Source organism: Monodelphis domestica, chromosome 8 (genome assembly GCF_027887165.1).
Source record: "Monodelphis domestica isolate mMonDom1 chromosome 8, mMonDom1.pri, whole genome shotgun sequence".
NCBI classification, from domain to species: domain Eukaryota; kingdom Metazoa; phylum Chordata; class Mammalia; order Didelphimorphia; family Didelphidae; genus Monodelphis; species Monodelphis domestica.
In genome coordinates this window covers 42,153,552-42,173,565 of record NC_077234.1, presented here as the reverse complement: position 1 = coordinate 42,173,565, position 20,014 = coordinate 42,153,552, and the positions used below count along the sequence as shown (strand labels likewise).

At 39.4% G+C, this 20,014-nt stretch overlaps 1 protein-coding gene across 2 annotated transcripts in view; it reads right to left on the bottom strand.

Annotated features, from left to right (window-relative positions):
- Positions 1-20,014, bottom strand: part of USP13 (ubiquitin specific peptidase 13) — a 139,766-nt gene that overhangs the window by 11,049 nt on the left and 108,703 nt on the right. For both annotated transcript variants that reach the window (XM_001368179.5, XM_007501977.3), the window contains exons 15-19: positions 18,041-18,163; positions 15,424-15,450; positions 11,343-11,486; positions 10,902-11,068; positions 8,765-8,927 (exon numbers count right to left, since the gene is read on the bottom strand). In XM_001368179.5, coding sequence (XP_001368216.3) covers positions 8,765-8,927; positions 10,902-11,068; positions 11,343-11,486; positions 15,424-15,450; positions 18,041-18,163 — 624 coding nt within the window. The remainder of the gene's footprint in view (positions 1-8,764; positions 8,928-10,901; positions 11,069-11,342; positions 11,487-15,423; positions 15,451-18,040; positions 18,164-20,014) is intronic.

Below are 20,014 nucleotides of genomic sequence, written 5' to 3'. Positions count from 1 at the left end.
CAAGTCCACTGGTTTATAAATGTCATTACTCAAAGCCTATTTCCATATTATTCATATTTGTAATAATCTTTTAAAAACCAAAACCCCAAGTCATATATTCATATAACCAAGTGATGTCATATTTTTTTCTCCTGCATTTATACTCCCATAGTTCTTTCTCTAGATATGGATAGCAATCTCTTTCATAAGTTCCAGGGGATTGTTTTTGATCATTGCGTTGCTATTATTAGCAGAGTCTTTTACATTTGATCATCCCACAATGTTTCAGTTACTGTTTACAATATTCTCCTGGTTCTGCTCATTTCACTCCACATTAGTTCATGGAGGTCTTCCCAGTTTTTGTAGAAATCAAACAGTTCATGGCTCCTTATAGCACAATAGTATTCCATCACTATCATATACTACAATTTGTTCAGATATTCCCCAATTGAGGGGAATTTTCTCCTCATTTTCTAGCTTTTTGCCACCACAAAAAGGGTGGCTATAAATATTTTTGCACATACATTTTCAGCCTGTTTTCAAGAGAATAGTGTTCTCTGTCTTCAAGATTTTACCCAGGATGTTGCTATTTGGGGGGGGGGGGTCATATTCAGGGAGTCTAAAGAACAGGAGATCAAGGTTCACCATCCTGGGCTCTAAGCTTGGACAATCCCCTTTACCAATATTATGATCAAATAGCTGCTTAAAACTTGAGAATATCAGTTGGGACAATAATGTACTGTTGATGGAGTTGCAAACTGATCAGATTATTCTGGAGGACAATTTGGAAAGAACTGAAAAATGTGCATACACTTTGCCCCTGTAATATTAATACTAGGTCTGTATCCCAAAGAGATAATGAAACATGGGAAAGGACCTACTCATACAAAAATATTTCTAGCAGCTCTTTTTGTAATAGCAAAGTATTGGAAATTGAGGGAATATCCATTAATTGAAGAATGACTGAACAAATTATGGTACATGTTGGTAATGGAATGTTATTGTGTTATAATAAATGAAAAGCAAGGTGATCTCAGAAAAAAACTGGGGAAATTTGCATGAACTGATACAGAATGAAATAAGCAGAACCAGGAGAACTTTGTGCATAGTAACCGCAATATTGTACAATGATCAGCTATGAAAACATGGCTACCCTCAGCAATGCAATGATCTGGGACAATCCTGAAAGATTTATTATGGGTAATGCTATCCACCTCCAGAGAAAGAATTGTTGGAGTCAGATGAATGTGGATCAAAACATTACCTTTCACGTCAGTTTATTTGCAGTTTTATTTTGGGGTTTTGGTTTTGTATGTGTGTGCTCTTACAACAGTGACCAATATCCAGGTGTATTTTTCATGATCACAAAAATAATTTTTTTTTAAACTTGAGAATATCAGAAGTGGTCAAATCCTTTTAACATGTAAGAAGAACTGAAATCATAATGACTATGGCACATAGAGAAAAGAATGAGAAAACATGTGAGCTGATGCAAAGTAAAGGAAGCAGTACCAGTTTGCCACTATATCCAGCAATGTAAATAGAAAGACCAACAACAAAAATCAAATTCAATGATAATGAATTATAAAGAACAAGTTTGGTCCCAAAGAAGAGATATGAGAAAGAACCTCCCTTCCTTCTTTGGGGAGATGGGGTACTAGGAGTATGAAACAGTCAATCAGCATTTGTTAAACACCTACTGTGTGCCAGAGGCAAAGCTAAACACTAGGGATACAAAGAAGGATGAAAGACAGTCCCTTCCCTCAAGTAGCTCCCAATCTAATGGACTCATACCATTTAGTTTGGTTGATGTATTGGTTAGTTTTGCTGAACTCTTTTTTAATTTTTTATTTTAAAAGATGGATCTCTGAGAAGGATTTGGGGGAGGGATATATTGGGAAATATAAACAATGTAAAACTAAAAGATCTTAATAATTTAGTTTTTATGTAACAAACTAGTTAGCTACATTCTCCCAACACTGTTATAAAGCCACGAGTCACAGAATAGCAGTCTCTGAGGAATTAAATCTATTAGTTACTCAAAGGACAATGGAAAGACCTCAGGTGGGTGTACTGAATAAAATGTAGCAGTGTACAATTAATTGGCCAGGACAAGTGACATAAAGCATGTAATCAAGGATACAACCAGAAAAAAGAAGAGCCATTCATACAGCAAGAACAAGAGGTAACTCACAGACCACCTATGTGCACCATTGCCATCCATGCAGGGAGGAAAACATTGGGAGATTGACTGCAACTTGCATGGTGGACCCCTTACTAGGTGATTTCTGGGAAGCCAGGACAAGTACTGCAGGATGAGAGGGCATGAAAAGGTATACCACTGGAATAATTACCAACATCGGGGAGATTACAAAGTCATCACAGCATCTTTTTCTTCCTCTCAGCATTGAAGAAGCAATCATAAATACATAGACTAGCCCTGGGAAAACTGACTTTACACTGAAGAATAGCATATCTCCAGTTTTGAATTCCAAATGCCCTTCTTCCATATGAGAGGCCAGGAAGAATCAGGCTAGGATAATAATGGTGGAATTGTCAGATCTTTTCCCCTCTCTTTCTTTCTGCAAGTAGGGATCACAGTTTGACCTCATTACAGAGCTCACCTTCCTCCCTCTTCCTCCTCCTTTTCCCCTTAGTGCTAGCAAATTTCCCTGCAAGCTGCTTTTCTGGTGCCTGTTGGGAGCAATCTCCTACATTATGCGAAAGAACTCAGCATTCTCCTCCCTTACTGGAAAGCCCCCCATTAGCCAAGAAAGTCTACCACCAGTGTATAGAAGTGACTGGAAGAAAATAGAAGGCATTCTGATGAATCATAACCTAATCACATTTTAGCTGCATTAGTAATCAATGCCTTCTTTTTAAAAAATTAAGTTTGCATTAAGTGCAACAAAGAAACAGATTTTGTAAATGGCAGAACCTATGAAAGGCTAGACCAGAATGCCTCACTTTCGGCCCTTCTCTCCTTTTGCTGTTGTTTATAAGAAATTGAAAGAGCTGCCCCTAAAATGAGTACAAACTGGCAATGAATGGGACCCTCATATGGGCCCTTTCTCTGCTACTTTCCCTTCCTCCTCTCCAGCAAAAAGCAAGAAGCCATCATCTCCCAAAGCAAAAGATGTTCAATAATCAAAAGCTGCAGGCCCTTGCTCAGGAGGTCCATGCAAGATCCCCTTATAACAAATGTCTTCAAAGAAAGCAATCCACCAAAGACCTTTCCTGTGATCATGCAGATGGTCCAGGCTACCATTACTTTCTTGACCTAGTGATGAGAATTCCCTCCAATAAAGAATTTCATAAAACAAGTGCCATCTTTCCTCACTATCCAAGAGGCTCTCTAATTAAAGAATCTAAGTTTTTGCTCTTTTCAGAGTATTCTTCACTTATAGTCTATGAAGAATAGCCCACAAAGCTGAATGCTTCTCAATTCTTTGTTCTGCTAACAAACAGCAATTATCCTTCACTGGCCCCCACCTTCCCCAGCAAAGCACACACAATTACTCTCTGATAAGGAAAAAAAATTCAAAATAACTCTGAAAGCATCTACCTTAAGAAAAAAATGCACATGAAAATCCAGGATCCTTGAGAAAGAAACTAGAAGTGATGAATGAGTTTCTCTGCCTCCTACTGTTTGGAATTCAGGCAGTCCTTGACTTAAAGCAATTCTATTGACTTACCTTACACAGCTCCGCCAATTACACAATTAAAGCCAGATGAATAATTATGGCACTCACAATAGGCGTACAAGAATCGTATTGCCCCATAAGTCTCCTCCTTGGCATGTTGCAGTGCACTGGACCCTTCCCCCCTGATTCTGAGCTGCCAAAAGTCTCATCCAACCTTGAACAGCTCACAAACTGAGGCCTTCTCAGCTGTGCCCTCTCAAAGTCCTTCTTCTCTTAGTCTCTGCTGCCCTTCTCTTAGGAACTTCTTAAATAAGTAAAATTTAATAAAATTTTGTGTGAATTACTATATCCTCTGCCTAATAAATTTACATAAATATTAGATATCTTTATATTAGACAGGATAAAAAATGTGATTCAAAATTGAAAAGTGTGGCATTTGAGGTCACTTCTTTGAGACAACTATTAGAACTGTTGAGATCAGAGACATTACAGCAAAATGACTTGTGGTCAGGACTAATTTAAATATCACTGGCTAGTTCAGCCCTGAGGATCTTTTCAGGTAATCGGCATTTCACTACAACTGTGGCAACAAGAGACAGAGATTCCAGAGTATTCCAGCAGAAGCCCTCAAGAGAGACTCCCAAGCACAGCCTTGGTTATGAAGCAATTTTATATCTCTACCTTTACTTGCCTTCCCCACCTGTCTCTCAGTTCAGGGAAATTATAGTCGTAAAACCCTAGATACCTGAGGGAGTCACACACAGACCCACAATCTCTCACCCAACTGCTTCTTTTCTAGACATTTGATGGTGAAGAGACACAAAGGCACACCCATGGCAAAAAACCCTTCTTAGGAAAACCCAAATAATGCAGAGACCCATCCAGTAACCCAGAGCCTCGCCTGAGTCTTACTCCAGCTGACTGATGAAAGACATCAAAATGGGCTACAAAATGAGCTTCCTCCTCTTAAATATAGCCAATAGCTGTGTGCCTCACCCCACCTCCCAACATTTCTATTCAGCAGAGAGTGACTTGGTCCTACATGTAGCATTAGGACCAAATCAGCTTTATACCCCTCCCAGTGGCAACCCCTGAATGCTGGCCATGGTGCTGAAAGGTCTTTCATCACAACAAATCACAGTCAGTCTCCAAGGTTTGTAACCTTAGGGTTTTCTTTGAGTCTTCCCAGGATGCTCTCATTATCCTGATTCTCTCTCTCTCTCTCTCTCTCTCTCTCTCTCTCTCTCTCTCTCTCTCTCTCTCTCTCTCTCTCTCTCTCTCTCTCTCTCTCTCTCTCCCACTGCTCCTCTCTTAGAAACTTCTTAAATAAGTAAAATTTAATAAAAGAGAAAAAATTTTTAAAGAGAATGTTAATCTAGGCCCTTAAAGATTCCATTCCTAATGGCATCCTTATAAACTTCTGGATCAAAATCTAGCCACTGGTCCCCTATTCTCCTCCTATTAAAACATAAGCTCCTCAGGGCAACAATTATCTTTGCTTTTTGTATTGTATCCCTTTAGCACAGTGCTTGGCACATGCTAAGAATTTAATAATTATCCTGCAATAGAAATCTGTAGATGCCCTGCAGAGTTCATTTTCATGAGACTTGACCCAGAGTGTGCCTTGCAGGAAAAGAACTGTCAAAGTTTGAAGGACCAGTAAAGGTTCTTGAAGTTTCCAACTCTCAATTTAGTAAGGCACATCAGGCACACAATAAGAAGCCACATTTTAATGCTACAAAGCCCTTTCTGCACATTATTTTACTTGGTTTTTATAACAGCTATGGGAAAAGCAAATTTTATTATCCTATTTTCTACATAAATAAGCTGAGGTTGAATGCCTTGCCTGAAGTCACTCAGCTAGGAAGTGATGTCACCAGGTCTTGAACTCAGGTCCTTCTGAATCTGGATCTACTGCTTTTTTTGCACCACATCATACTTTCCATCTACAGCCAGCCATGAGTCTAGCAAGTCACAAATAGCAGGTATAGGTGTAATCATCTCCATCAGTAAGCATCTATTAAGTTTTACTGTATTTCAGTCACTGTGCTAAGAACTGGGAACACAAGGAAGACAAAAAACACATTCTCAGCCATGAAAGAACATACAATAACAACATGGAAATAACTGTACATACAAGATAGATGGATGGATGAATGGATAGATAAATAGGACAGACAGATGATAGATAGATAGATAGATAGATAGATAGATAGATAGATAGATAGATGGATGGATGGATAGGTAGATGACAGATAGATAAACAAATAGGATAGATGGATACATAGAAAATAGACAGATTAAGACAGATATACAGCTAGATAGATAAACAGATAGGATAGATGGATACATAGATTATGACAGATATACAGATAGATAGATAGATAGATAGATAGATAGATAGATAGATAAAGAGTATAAATGAGAAATTATCTTAGAGGGGAGATAATGGTAATGGCAGTGGGGAGAACTAGGTAAGACCTCTTGTAGAAGATGGGATTTTACCTAATTCAACTATTTAAAAACCTGGAGACTCATTGGTGCCATCTGGCATCCTCAGAAGAAATAAAACACTTTAGCAGTCTTCTGGGTACACTTATAAGAGCATTCTACCTGCCTCCGGTCTTCTGACTTTGCTTTACACCAGCTCCATCTTGTGGTTTGCAGAGTTTAAATCCCTGTTCAAGAAGGCCCAATCTCTAAAGGGAAATCCATTAGAGAAAAATTGATTAAGCAATGGACTGATGGGCCATAGTGTATGTAATAAATCCAACAAAATGGATTAGAAAAGCCTTTGCCCATTAAAGTTTTCAGCAAAGCAGGACCAATGATTTTCAGTGAGTAACACAAAAGCCCTGGAATGAATATAGAATTAGGTAGGAGTATGCCCCAGCTTTATCTAACACTATTGAATCAAAATTGTGCCAGTAAGAGGAAAAAAACATATTTATTATAGAGATTTCCTCTTGGTTCTCTGGGAGGAGGGAGGGGAAGTCATACAAAAGGAACTTTAGGTAATGTTAAGACAGATATCAATGAAAAAAAAAATTAAGACTGATTCCAGGGCATCTAGGTGGCTAAGTATATGGAGCACCAAGCCTGGAGACAGAGGACCTCTGTTCAAATCTTATTGCAGACATTTCCTAGCTGTGTGACCCTGGACAAGTCACTTAACCCCAATTGTCTAGCTCTTACTGCTCTTCTACCTTTGGAACTGATACTCAATAAAGTCTCTAAAACAGAAGATAGGAGTTGTTTTTTTAAAGGCTTTTTCCTGGCTTCCTCTAGCTCTACATCAAAACTTTAAGGTGGTCCAAGTAAAATTCCTATATCACAAGGTGCCATTATCCTTCCAGTCTCTCAAGGTTTACAACCATAGCATTATCTTCATCTCCTCCCTTCTGTTCACCATACTTCTCTTTGTCCCTTTGTCACATTTCACTGTCAAACCTTGTCATTTCTATCTCCACAACCTCTCACATGTAAATATACTCTTTTCTCCACTCACAGGTCCACTTGAGTTTAGACCTCATCATGTTCTGTTTGCATGTTTTAATAGCCTTCTAAATAGCTTTGCACCTTCAAATCTCCACCCATTCCAGTTCATCCTCCACACAGCTGACAAAAGACCTATGACCATGTCAAATCCTTATCTAGTAAGCTCCAGTGGTTCATATTGCCTCTAGAATCAAAGTTAAACTCCTATTTGACTTTTAAAGTTAATGGACCATGACCTATCTTTCCATCCTCCTTATGCATCATCCCCCTTCCTACAATCAATAATCCATCTAAACTGGTTTTTTTCTCTGTTCTTCACACGTGGCACTCCATCTCTGATCCACACATCTTTGCAACAACCATCCCCTGAGCCTGGAATGCACTTTCTCCTCACCTATGCTTCAAAGAGTCCTTCGCTTCTTTCAAGTCACAGCTCAAAGATAAACTTTGACATAAAGTCTTTCCAATCCCTCTCCTTCCAATGGCTATGGTTGTCCCCTGGGAAAAAAATGTATGTAACTACCTTGGATTTGATTGATTTTCATTTATTTTATGTATTTAATTATTTATATATACATGTGTCGAAGTGTATGTACTTATGTATATGTCAATATTAAAAATATAGTCCAATACATTATACTCTTAAAAAGGTCTTTAGGGCACTGGTGTCCAAGATCACAAAGCTAGTATATGTCAGGAAGAGTTATATTCCTGAGGCAGGCCATTCAATTTTTTTTAAACCTTACCTTTCATCTTAGAATCAATACTATGTATTGGTTCTAAGGCAGAAGAGTGGTAAGGGCTAGGCAATGGAGGTTAAGTGACTTGCCCAAGGTCACATAGCTAGGAAGTGTCTGAGACAAGATTTGAACCTAGGACCTCCCATCTCTAGGCCTGGCTCTCAATCCACTGAGCCACCTGGCTGACCCCTGGCCATTCAATTTAGAAGTAGATTTAGTTAGAAAAAAATTTCCTGAAAAAACTCTAAATTGGTTTCTTTTAACTTCTACCCATTTGCTCCTGGTTTTATCTTCTAGAGACAGGAGGGAGAGAATGAAATAAGGAGAGAAAAAGGAAGGAGGGTAGGAAAGAAGGATGGAGGAGGAAAAGAAGGAAAGAAGAAATGATCCTTCATTTGTTCTTCATGAACTAAGGGAAGGAAGGAAGGAAGGAAGGAAGGAAGGAAGGAAGGAAGGAAGGAAGGAAGGAAGGAAGGAAGGAAGGAAGGAAGGAAGGAAAGTCCTTCTCTGAGACCTTCCCAATATAGGAAAGTCCTCTCTAAGCTGTGGTCCTCACAACCTACCACAATAAACATTGCGAATATGATCTAGAGACTAAGCAGAAAATAACAAAACATCATGTCCTTTTTCCTAAAAACTATACATCTTCATGAAACCCAGGGTCACAGCTTTTTTGATTACCCTTTCATATATCTGCCTCTTATTATACCTCTCCAGACTCATACTAAGGAAATTGATTTCTTGAGTCCAAGTGTAAAATTTTACATTTAGCTCTTTAAATGTTTTCTCATTAGATTCAGCCCAAAGTTCTAACCCATCTAGATCTCTTTGTGTCTTGACTTTGCCATCCAGTATGCTAGCTATCCTCTTCCAGTTTTTGTCATGGCTGAGGAGACAACTTACTTCCTGATCCATCTTTCACTCTGGGACCATCTGGCTTGGACTCTGAAATAATGTTAGCATTGGCGTTGTTCTCCATCTCCATCATGTGGGCAGCAAACTCGTTATCTTCTTCCAGTTCAGGATGGCTAAAAATCCAGTCCAGGGCCCGCTCCAAATTGTTATTCTATTGAAAGATGCAGAAATATTGCTATAATATCTACCACTCCTTTGAGACTTCAGGCATGACCTCTAAAGACAAGATGACCAATAAAGAGGGTGAAAGGTTTGGACTCGTCAGCATTAAGTGCTTTCAAGCAATAACTTGGATTCTGTGGAAAGAATGCATGTTCAAGAGGCACTCTATGAGTCTCCTGACCAAAAGCTATAATTAGATTCCCTGCTAAATGAGTCCCAGCACCACATCAGCCTTGCAATGACCACATCATTCTTGGTTCAGCACTGTATATGCTAATACTGAGGACAGATGGCTGACTGCCCTATAGGACAATAGCATTAACCTAAATACATCTTGTTTTAAAAATCAGACCAACAATCACTTGCAATGTGCCTTAGAAATTCCCATGAGGCTCTGACCTAAAACAAATGGTAAGCCCCATTTATGCATTTTAAGAGCCTCTCCTAAGTCCTAGAAGGAAGGGAACAGGGCTGGAGGCAGGTATTTCTGCCTCCCATTTATCAGTTATCCTTGAGTAAATGAGCATAATGCTTCTTACTGAAGTGATGTCTCCACCTCCTTTCAGTCTTCCATGATAGATAGAGATAGATAGACAGACAGACAGACAGTCGGATAGATAGACAGACAGACAGACAGTCGGATAGATAGATAGATAGATAGATAGATAGATAGATAGATAGATAGATAGATAGATGGATAGATAGGTAGGTAGGTAGGTAGGTAGGTAGGTAGGTAGGTAGGTAGGTAGGTAGGTAGGTAGGTAGGTAGATGATAAATAGATACAATAAGGTCAGACATCTAGAAAAATAGAGATCACTACAGAAATGACAGAAAGAGAAAGAGATATCTCAGACCCAGGAAATTCCATAGTCAGAAGCTCTAATGGCAATCAAGCAAGCAATTACCAAGCATTTATTAAATACCATGTGGCAGGAACTAGACATATAAAGTCAAAAATTAAACAATCTTTGCCCTCAAGGAGCTTACATTCTATCAAGGGAACAACATGTATATCTCTGTAGATACACAAAATAAATAAAAGGTAGCTGAGTGAGGTGAGGAGAGGAGAGGACACTAGCATCTAGGAATGATCAGTAAAAATTTCATGTGGAAGGAGTTTCTGCTGAGCCTTGAAGGAATCTCAAGATAGAGGCCAGGAAGGAGAGAATTCCAGGCATGGGAAGTAGTCAGCAAAAAGGCACAGATATGGGAGATGGAGGATTGCCAAACAGATGAGTTTAAATTTGCTAAATGCTAGAGATGAGTTTATAGATAGCTTAGAGTAGAACAGAAGTTCCTTGAGGGCAGAAATTGTTTTTTATTTTGATTTTGTATCCCCAATGTCAAGGACAGTGCTTTGTAGATTGTAGATCCCTAATAAATGTGAACTGAATTGGATAGGATTTGGATTCCTTCCCCTTATCTGGCACTATCTTCCTCATTCATAAAGTCAATAGCCTCATGAGCAGTAGAAGACCAATTTTTCTTTAGAATTTTATAAAGAATGCAGAGAAAGAGAAAAGACTTTCTAATTAAAATTTTGGGGGGCAGCTGGGCAGCTCAGTGGATTAAGAGCCAGGCCTAGAGACAGGAGGTCCTAGGTTCAAATCTGGATTCAGACACTTCCCAGCTGTGTGACCCTGGGCAAGTCACTTGACCCCCATTGCCTAGCCAGTCCTAGAGACAGGAGGTCCTAGGTTCAAATCTGGCTTCAGACACTTCCCAGCTGTGTGGCCCTGGGCAAGTCACTTGACCCCCATTGCCTAGTCCTTACCACTCTTCTGCCTTGGAGCCAATACACAGTATTGTGTATTATATACACATAGAGTGCCTCTTGACGGAAGGTAAGGGTTTAAAAAAATTTGGAATTATTGAATAATATTACGAATTCCTTAAAATTATCAAATGCTGCAGAAAGAACAAAAAATTACCCTAAATGATGAGAACTGTGTACCTACTCACCGTCGCCTTTAATGCCTGAATGGCCTGATTCCTCTGGAAACCCATGGAGGTAATGATGGCTACAATTTCTTCTGGAGGCTGGTTATCCAATCCAATAGCACCAAAAGCAGTGGCCCCCAAAGCAGCACTTCCTCCAAAACCAGGCAGGGAAAGCGGCTCGGCAAAATCTATGGTAGAAGAGCAAATTCAAGTCTTTCTTTCATATTACATTAAGACTCAAAGCTAAAACACAGAACACATCATTCTTTTTGACTATCTAAGCCAAATTCACCTGTACCAAACTGTGAGGGTATTTTTGGATAAACCCTAATAGAAAATAATGAAAGGAAGTGGTATCGGCCCCTGAAAAGCCACCCCTGCTTTGAGAAAATGAATATATTGGTGATAAACTTCACAATAACAGGATTCAGCATTATTAGACCTGCTCTAAAAGTTCCCTACCAGGCTCTTCCATATGGCCAATGATCCAGTTGAAGGCCACCTCAGGTCCCATGTTTCCAGTGTAGTACACTGCCTTCCGACATGCCTCCAAAGGGAAACCCATCTCTGCCAGCTGCATCACAGAGGACTCGTCAATGTCTGGTGCTGCAAAACAAAACATGCTATGGCAGCAGGAAGAGGGAATTTCTCCCATTGCTCACTTCCCTTTGCATCTCTTCTCTATGTCATCACCTTCTACTCCTTAATTACACGCCACCCAAAGACAATTTCTACAATCCACACATTTATCACAACTAGCTTAGGCATCTTCATCGATCCCTCTGATATGAAATGGGGAATTCTGGTAATTCTCTGAAATCAACAATAATAATTGCTCCTATTTATAGAACATTTTAAGGTTTATAAAGCACTTTACATGCATTAATTAATCAACATGAATGTTTTTGGCATCTACTATGTTCCAGGCACTGTACAAGGCAACAGGAATACAAGTAGCAAAAATGAAACAATCCCTAATCTTTAGAAGCTTTAGAAGCTTTAGAAGAAGAAGAATCTTTAGAAGAATCTTTAGATCCCTCACAACACTAAAAGAGAAGAGCTATTCTTGCACACATTTTATAGCTGAAGAAACTGAGACTCAGAGACAAATTATGTCATTTCCAGAGTCACACAGCTAATAAGTAGCTGAGGGTAGATTCAGGCTCAGGTTGTCTTCCCAGCTCCAAGACCTTCATTCAATCCACTGGGCAAAGCTTCTTCTTTGGCCAAAAACAAACAAAACAACCCCTTCCAAAAAAGGAAACTTTATTAATCCTTGTTCTTTGGTCTATAAAATGGGGTTGCTGGAAGAGCCTGTTTAAGAAATAAATTCTTAATCTTGGTCACATGATCATCAGGTAGAGTTGTGTAATAGAACTGACCTTTGAATCCTAAGAGCCTGGGTTCAAATCTTGTCCCTGACAAGACCTTGGACAAGTCACTTAACCTCGCAGTGTTCTAGGTAGCTCTCTAATACCATAAGATGCCAAGAAGGCATCCATCTGCATTGATAATTCCTCTACATTGATGAAATCCCTGGTCCATATCAGGGAATATCTATCAAATTTATTCCATTTTTGACAAAAACAGAGAAGGTTAATCCTCATGGATTTAAAACTAGAAGGGACCTCAGAGGCATTCTAGTCAGATCCTGCTCATTTTTGTGATAAAGAGACTTGGACTGAGAAAGGTTGAGTGATTTGCCAGTGGTCACAGAGCTAGTGTCAAAAGAACAACTTGAACTTGGCTCCTCTTGACTTCAAAATCGACCTATTATATGTTATGTCAATTGTCTCTCTGGCAAAACATAAGAACAAAATTCTTCCAGATCTGGCCATCTAGGTGGCCCAGTGGATAGAATGCTGGACCTGGAGTCACAAAGATCTGAGATCAAATCCAACTTCAGATGATTACTAGCTGTGTGACCCTGGACAAGTCACTTAACCTTTGTTAAGCTTAATCCACAAGAAAAGAAAATGATGAATCATTCCAAAATCCTTGCCAAGAAGACTCCATGGACAGTCTTGGCATGCTCTGATCCATGAGGTCATGAAGAGTTAGGCACAATGGAACAGTAACGACTCCCAGGTCTGATGTTTCTCTGAACATTTTAAGTTCCCAAACCTCAAACTAAAGAGCAGGAGAAGAAGAAAGGAGCTGAAATAAATAGCTCAACAATTGGGTTCTGGGTGGCCAATTTTTTTTTTGTAGTCCATATGTTCAACTGATGGCAGTGGTAAACACTCAGACTTTTAAATCAGCAATGAAAATAGTCAGACAATTATACGCTACGGGGTGGCTTTGTAGGAAGGGGGGGAAAAACAGTCCTTAATACTGTGTGAATAATGGTTCCTCTTCCTAAGGAACCATAAATGCTTTGACTAATTAAAATATTTCTCTTTTAGAATACCCAAGAGCATTAGCTCATACATGGAAGGGACCAAAAAAGTGGAATATATTAACAAATATTAAAAATGAAACCAATATATTTCAGAATTTTAATGAATTAGGCACAAAATACAGTTACATGACTCTGTAGAGAGAGGGCCGTCTGGAAGCCAGGAAGTCTTGGGTTCCAGTGCCGCCTCTGATATCTACTGGCTGTATAATCTTGGGCATTACACCTCTCTGTGTTCTAGGAAGTTATACAGGTGGGTGCAAACCTGCACTGGTAGAATGTCTAATTTATTAGTAAGAATTTATGGGCAACGGTCAGCTAAATGGCTTAGTAGATAGAGAAGCCAGACCTGGAAATGGGAGGTCTTGGGTTCAAATCTGGTCTCAGACACTTCCCAGCTGTGTGACCCTGGGCAAGTCACTTAACCTCCATTGCCCAGCCCTTTACCACTCTTCTGCCTTGGAACCTATACTTAGTATAGATTCTAAGACAGAAGATAAGGTTGTTGTTTTTTTTTTAATATGGCCTCAGACATTTCCTGGCTGTGTGACCCCAATCGCCTAGCCTTTATGGTTCTTCTATCCTAGAACTGGTACTAAGACAGAAGGGAAGGGTTTAAAAAATATCTCCTTCTTGCTCCTTACTGGTAAACTGAGCTGCTCAGAGAGCACATAAGGTCCTCCATGGCCAGGAACCCCAGGACTGTTTAACCTACTTATGTGCAAGCTATTAGAGGAAATTGTCCTGCTCAGGAAGAGCAAGGGAACAAAGGGATTTAGAATTGGTAGAAACCTTTCATTTAAAAATCACATAACATTTTACATAAGTAGGCGACCAGTATGACTTCCCCAATTCTGCAGGTGTGCTGCCAGGGGCAGAGAAAGCAGCAAATGCCTATCAGTCAAAATGACTAGGGAGAAGGGAGGGAAAGCATGAAAAGGAGAGGAGCCAGAGAGTTATAATGAGTTAGAGGGAGAGGAATCCAGAATTGTTTTGCCAGAGAGACTGACTCAGCAGAAACTCTCTTTCTTAGATCCACAGAATCTGGACTCTTCCCTCAATAAAAAAAAAGTGTAAAAAGATTTTGTACACAGGAGATACAGCTTATTCAACAATAATTAGATTTACCCCAAAAATGTTTCCTGCATGGACAAAAGAAGAGCAAATCTTCTATCAACTACTAGACTGTCAGCTCTAGTACTGATCTTTAAACTCCCTGAGGGAGGGAGGACCTGTGTGGCATCTAAACTCTGTATCTCACTCTAGACATAGTCAGCATTAAGTAAATGTTTATTGATTATTTTAAATTTTGCCATCACATAGGAAATGATCAGCGGAGAATTGATGGGTAGACCAAAGATAAGTAACACAAGATGAGTCTTTGAATGAATAAATTGATTGATTGGATTTTAATGAATTAAATGAAAAAACCTCTTGAGAGCAGGGACTATTTTTGCTCTTTGTATCTCCAGTGGCTGACACATTTGGTAGATGCTAATACAGAGGCATAGATGGGCTGTGATCTAGAACACTGGAAGGAGTAACCAGGGGTGCAAAGAAATTTTACATTCAATCTGCATCATTAACATTTTCTCCAGTGCTTTCTTAAGTCTACTCTAGCCAATCAACAAAAGAATAAATCAAGTCCTGGACTGTTGGTTTCTGAAGTGCAAATGTTCCCAGCAATAAGCCATCACAAGCTGGTAAGAGCTGGCTCCAGCATACTCCAAAGTGAAGAACCATACTGAGCAGACAACAGAACCAAGGGGTCTACTGAAGTAACTTGTAAAAGGTAAAACTAGAATAGTTTCTATAAAACTAACAGCTCTGTTTGGTGTACAGTTCAAGTCAATAAATATGATTAAGTGTCTTCGGTATGCCAGGTTTTGTGCTAGGCACTGGGAACACAAAGATAAAATAAGAAATAATCCTGCCCCCGAGGAGCTTCCATTCTGCTATAACTCTGTTTATTGACAGTATGTGGCTCCCCCAATAATACAAGTGAAGCGTCAATCCAACATCCCCACAAAAGAAGTCCTACATATTCATGAGGACCAAGACATTCCATTAACAATTAATTCAAGGAAATAAGTCTTGATAGCCAAAATATGTAAATAGCATGGAAGAAAAAAATGAGATACTTACGTTCCATATAATGGTTCATCAATCGATCTGAAATTTAAGGGGGGGAAGGAGAAAGAGGCAGAAAATGAGACCAAACCACATCATCTCACATAAGTGGAAGGGGAAAAAAAGGGAAAAATCAAAACATTCTTAATTAAAATATCCAGGGCCTTCAGCTTCCACACACCTCTCCACAATTCTATATAAAAAACAACATAATGGCAATGAGTGAGAATAATTCATTTAGGCCACTTAGACCAGATCAAACATGATGGTCAAAGGATAGGCTAATGAACTCAATGATTTCTTTCTTTTAAGTGTTTCTAAGTACCCTGTATAGGTGTTTGCTGAAAGCACCAGAGAGATAAACACCAGATACTAATAGCAAAACTCCTTTATATACCTCCAAAGCCTGTATTAATTAATTAAGAAACCCTTCTCTATTAATTAATTAACTAACTAATTAATTAATAAACCCTTCTCTAATTCCTGGGATGACTGTGGTTGCCATACAATCAGAAGCAATCCTATCCAGTCCTACTTTTTATTTAATTTGAACCAAACAATTTAACTCTGTCTTAAAACCAAGATATTCTAAACTGTGCTAGATTTGGAGTTTACATCCTAGCCTCACCATTTATTACCTCCATGAGCGTACACAAGTCTCTTCCCATTAATGGATCTCAGTTTCCTTTCTGTAATGTTGAACTAGACAGCCATTCCACTTTTACATCTATGATCCAATAATCTTGTCTCCAACCCTTTTGGGGCCCCATTTTCCTCATTTGTAAAGTGGGGATGGACAGGCTAGATGACCTCTGATCCTGTCATACTATAAATTGAAACATGGTTGTCAACAGAATAATCTGTGAAGGATCCCAAACAGAAACTTTTAAAAATAACAACTACTTTCTTGTGCATATATAGGTATATATGGACACACACATAAATGTATATATAGGTATCATGTGTATATGTGTACAAATATTTACATATATAAAGTTACATAATTCTTTGACTTAACTTTGTGTCTATTTGTAAATCGAAGTTGCCTTCTTTCATTTCACACTTGGAGTTGTTAGGAAATGGAAACAGAGGGTCTGCGTGTCCATAACCTTTGAATAACTATATAAATACGCCTTTGCTGCATAAAGAATTTTTTTTTGATCTGGGATATTTATGGTCATTGTGCTATTGCTCACTCATGAACAATCATGTGTCTCTCATTTTCCTTTTGAGTGATTTTCAACTGAGTTTCTTCAGAGACTTCTGTGGTCCATCATTTCCTGTCATATAATTGCATGAGAATATTAATGTTTGCCAAATGATCCTTCAAAAAATCTAGCAGCCATATGAAGAAATGCTCCAAATCACTAATAAGAAGAAAAATTGTACAAAGGAAGTGACTCTGAGGTTCTATCTCACCTCTAGCAGATTGACAACAAAAGAAAATGCAGGAAAATGGGCACACTGGTGCCTGGTTGGTGGAGCTGTTGAATCAGGCTATTCATTCGAGAAAGCCATTTGGAATAACCAAAAATTTATTAAACTGTGTATATCCTTTGACCCATCAATGTCACTACTAAGGTGAAACCAAAAAGAGATAAAAGAAAAAGGAAAACAGCTTATACATACAAACATATTTATAACAACTCTTTGTGATAGCAAAGAACTGGAAGTGAAAAGGGTTCCATCAGTTGGGCAATAGTTGAAAATAGATCCAGGATTATAATGGAGGAAAATCTATGGAGTGGAAGTGAAGGGAAGACAATAAAGATAATAGCAAATACTCTGTTCTCAAAGGATTTATGTGCTTATGTAAATGAAATCAACACAAACAAAAAGACTCCTGTTTGTTGGGTTTTTTTTGTTGTTTTTTTTTTTTTGAGACTCTCACCTCATCTGGAACTCATGGATCCAATTTCAAAACAGACTGATAATACAGACTGCTTTGTCTCTGATCTGCACTGACTGATGCTCCCCTAGGAACACACACTCTCTCTGTATCTTTCTCCGTCTCTGTCTTTGTCTCTCTTTCTCCATTTCTCCCTCTGTCTCTCTCTGTCTCTGTCTCTCTGTTTCTCTCTGTCTATCTTTGTCTCTGTCTCTGTCTCTCCATTTCTCTCTCTGTCTGTTTTTCTCTCCATTTCTCTCTGTCTCTGTCTGTCTTGTCTCTGTCTCTCTCCCTCTGACTCTCTCTTTCGCTCTCTCTCTCTCTGACTCTTTCTCTCTCCATTTCTCTCTGTCTGTCTGTCTCTGCTTCTGTCCCTGTCTCTCTGTCTCTCTGTCTCTCTCCCCTGAGGAATAATAATAATAATACTAAAGTGACTGGCTTAACCCAACTGCAGCTCAGAACTCCCAAGCTCAGGCAATCCACCAGCCTCAGCCTCCTCCAATATTAACCAGTATTAAGGGTTATAAGCCTACTCTACCATACCCAACTAAAAGGTTTTTTTTTGGCCAAACCATTGATATTAGTTCACCTTACCCACTCAACAACCCACCGGCATCTTCTCTTCCCTTGACACATCTTTTCCATTTCCTGCTCTGTACAAATCATGATACTAGCCCTCTGAATTAAATGTTGTCATGGAGGAAGGAGGGGTGGGAGAGAACATTTTCCTGGCCATGGCGGTACCTTTGGGGTCATCAGGAATGACTATTGGAGGGGCAATATCTGGAAGCTCTTCCTCTCCGGGCTGTAACCCTGTGGCTCTGAGATGGTTGATATCAAGGAGGTCTGGCATATCAATGGAGACATCTGCAAAAGGAAAAGTGCCATTCCCTGAGGGATTTCCCCAAAGTCCTCATTCACCCCCCTTTGTGAAGTGAGCATTATTAACCCCACATACATATTAATTAATCATAGTTTATTGAATCATGGGTTTATAGATTCGGGGCTAGAAGAGACCTTAGAGTTGGTCATCTCCATGCCCTTCAGCACCATTTTTTTAATCCTTTCCCTGCTATCTTGGTATCAATTCTAAGTCAGAAGAGTGGCAAGAGCTAGGCAATTGGGGTTAAATGACTTGTCCAGGGTCATAGAGCTAAGAAGTGTCTGAGGCCAGATTTGAACCCAGGTCCTGCCAACTCCATGCCTGGTACTCTATATACTGCACTACCTAGCTATTCCCCCCAGCCCCCTACCTTTAGAAGAACCTGAGAGATGGAAAAGTTAAGTGACTTGCCCAGGGTCCCACAACTATAAAACATTTGAGGCAGGATTCAAACTCCTGATCTCCTTACCACCACCAAATGGTTTTCTTTTAAACATGGAAACTTCCAAATCTGACTCTTAGTTTTCAAAGTTCTCAAATCAGTTATTAGTACAGTGGCTAAGGCAAAGAGGTTTTGGGTTGTTTTCTTTTTTTGCTCTTTTATTTTTTTTCTTCAAGGAGGGCATTCATAGAATCATACATAGAGCACTAGAATGGATCTTTGAAATTATCTGTTCCAACTCCCCAATTTTAAAGATGAGGAAATAGAGATTCAGGGAAAATGCAAGACTCCTTCTGTTTGTGGGTTGGACTAGATGACCACTGAGGTCCCTTCTAACTCTCAAATTCTGACTCACCCAAAGTTACACCAGGAGCAAGAAGCAATCAGATCTGAACTCAGATTCTCTTACTCCAAGCCCAGCCTTTTTCCACTGCACCACATTGTTCTGCATGGTTCAATGATTTTATCAGTGTGGGGAGCCCCCAGTGCAGAAACTCCTTCCAGGAAACATGTAATCTATAGCCTTAGAAAGATACTTGGAACACTGAGAGATTAAATAATTTGCCCAAAGTCCCTGCAATTAGTATGCATCGGAAGCAAGGATTAAATCCAGGAGATCCTGACTTTGCAGCTAGTCCTGCATCCGCTATAACACATGGCTTCTTGCTATTTAAACTATCAGCATGAAAAATAGTCAGCTTTAAAGTTAGATCAAGACTGATCACTTAGGCAAGCAAAAACAAAAAACAAAGCCCTAGAGATAGAGGCGTACCCTCTCTCCACTCATGTCTTCCAACTGGGGATGGAACTAACCCTTGTCTCTCAAAGGCTCTGGCAGGGCATACCAGGCCAGAAAGTTAGCGGGATGGCCCTAGTGAAACGGGATGCCTCCATCCCAAGGACCACCACGGCTAATTGGAGACCATCCCAACCACCAAGTTAGCCATCAGTTGGTGAGTTTTTTCCATGCAGAGAAACTCCAAAGGCACCAAAGGGGGCTAATCTACATTGGTTGAATAATGTCACCAATAAAACCACGGACTCATGAAATAAGAATAAGTATGTTCTATTTAATGTAACCAATTGGTTTCAGGAAAAATAATATGAGGTGAAACAATGTTCCATGGGGTCATAAGAGCAATGGGACCAATTAGAGTCATCTGCATATCATGGCAACCAGCCAAACATTACAGCAGAGTTTAATGGTAGTCTGATGGAAGTTGGTTAGAATACAGCGACAATGAGAGAGTCACAAAACGATGTTGGTCGGGGCAATATTAAATGGGGTAGTATTTACCAGTAATGAAGACTGACTTTATGAAGCTAACTAGCTATAGCCTCTCTTCTCAAATCAATCACCAAAGTAAGGGAAGGCAAATATAAGGAAAAACAT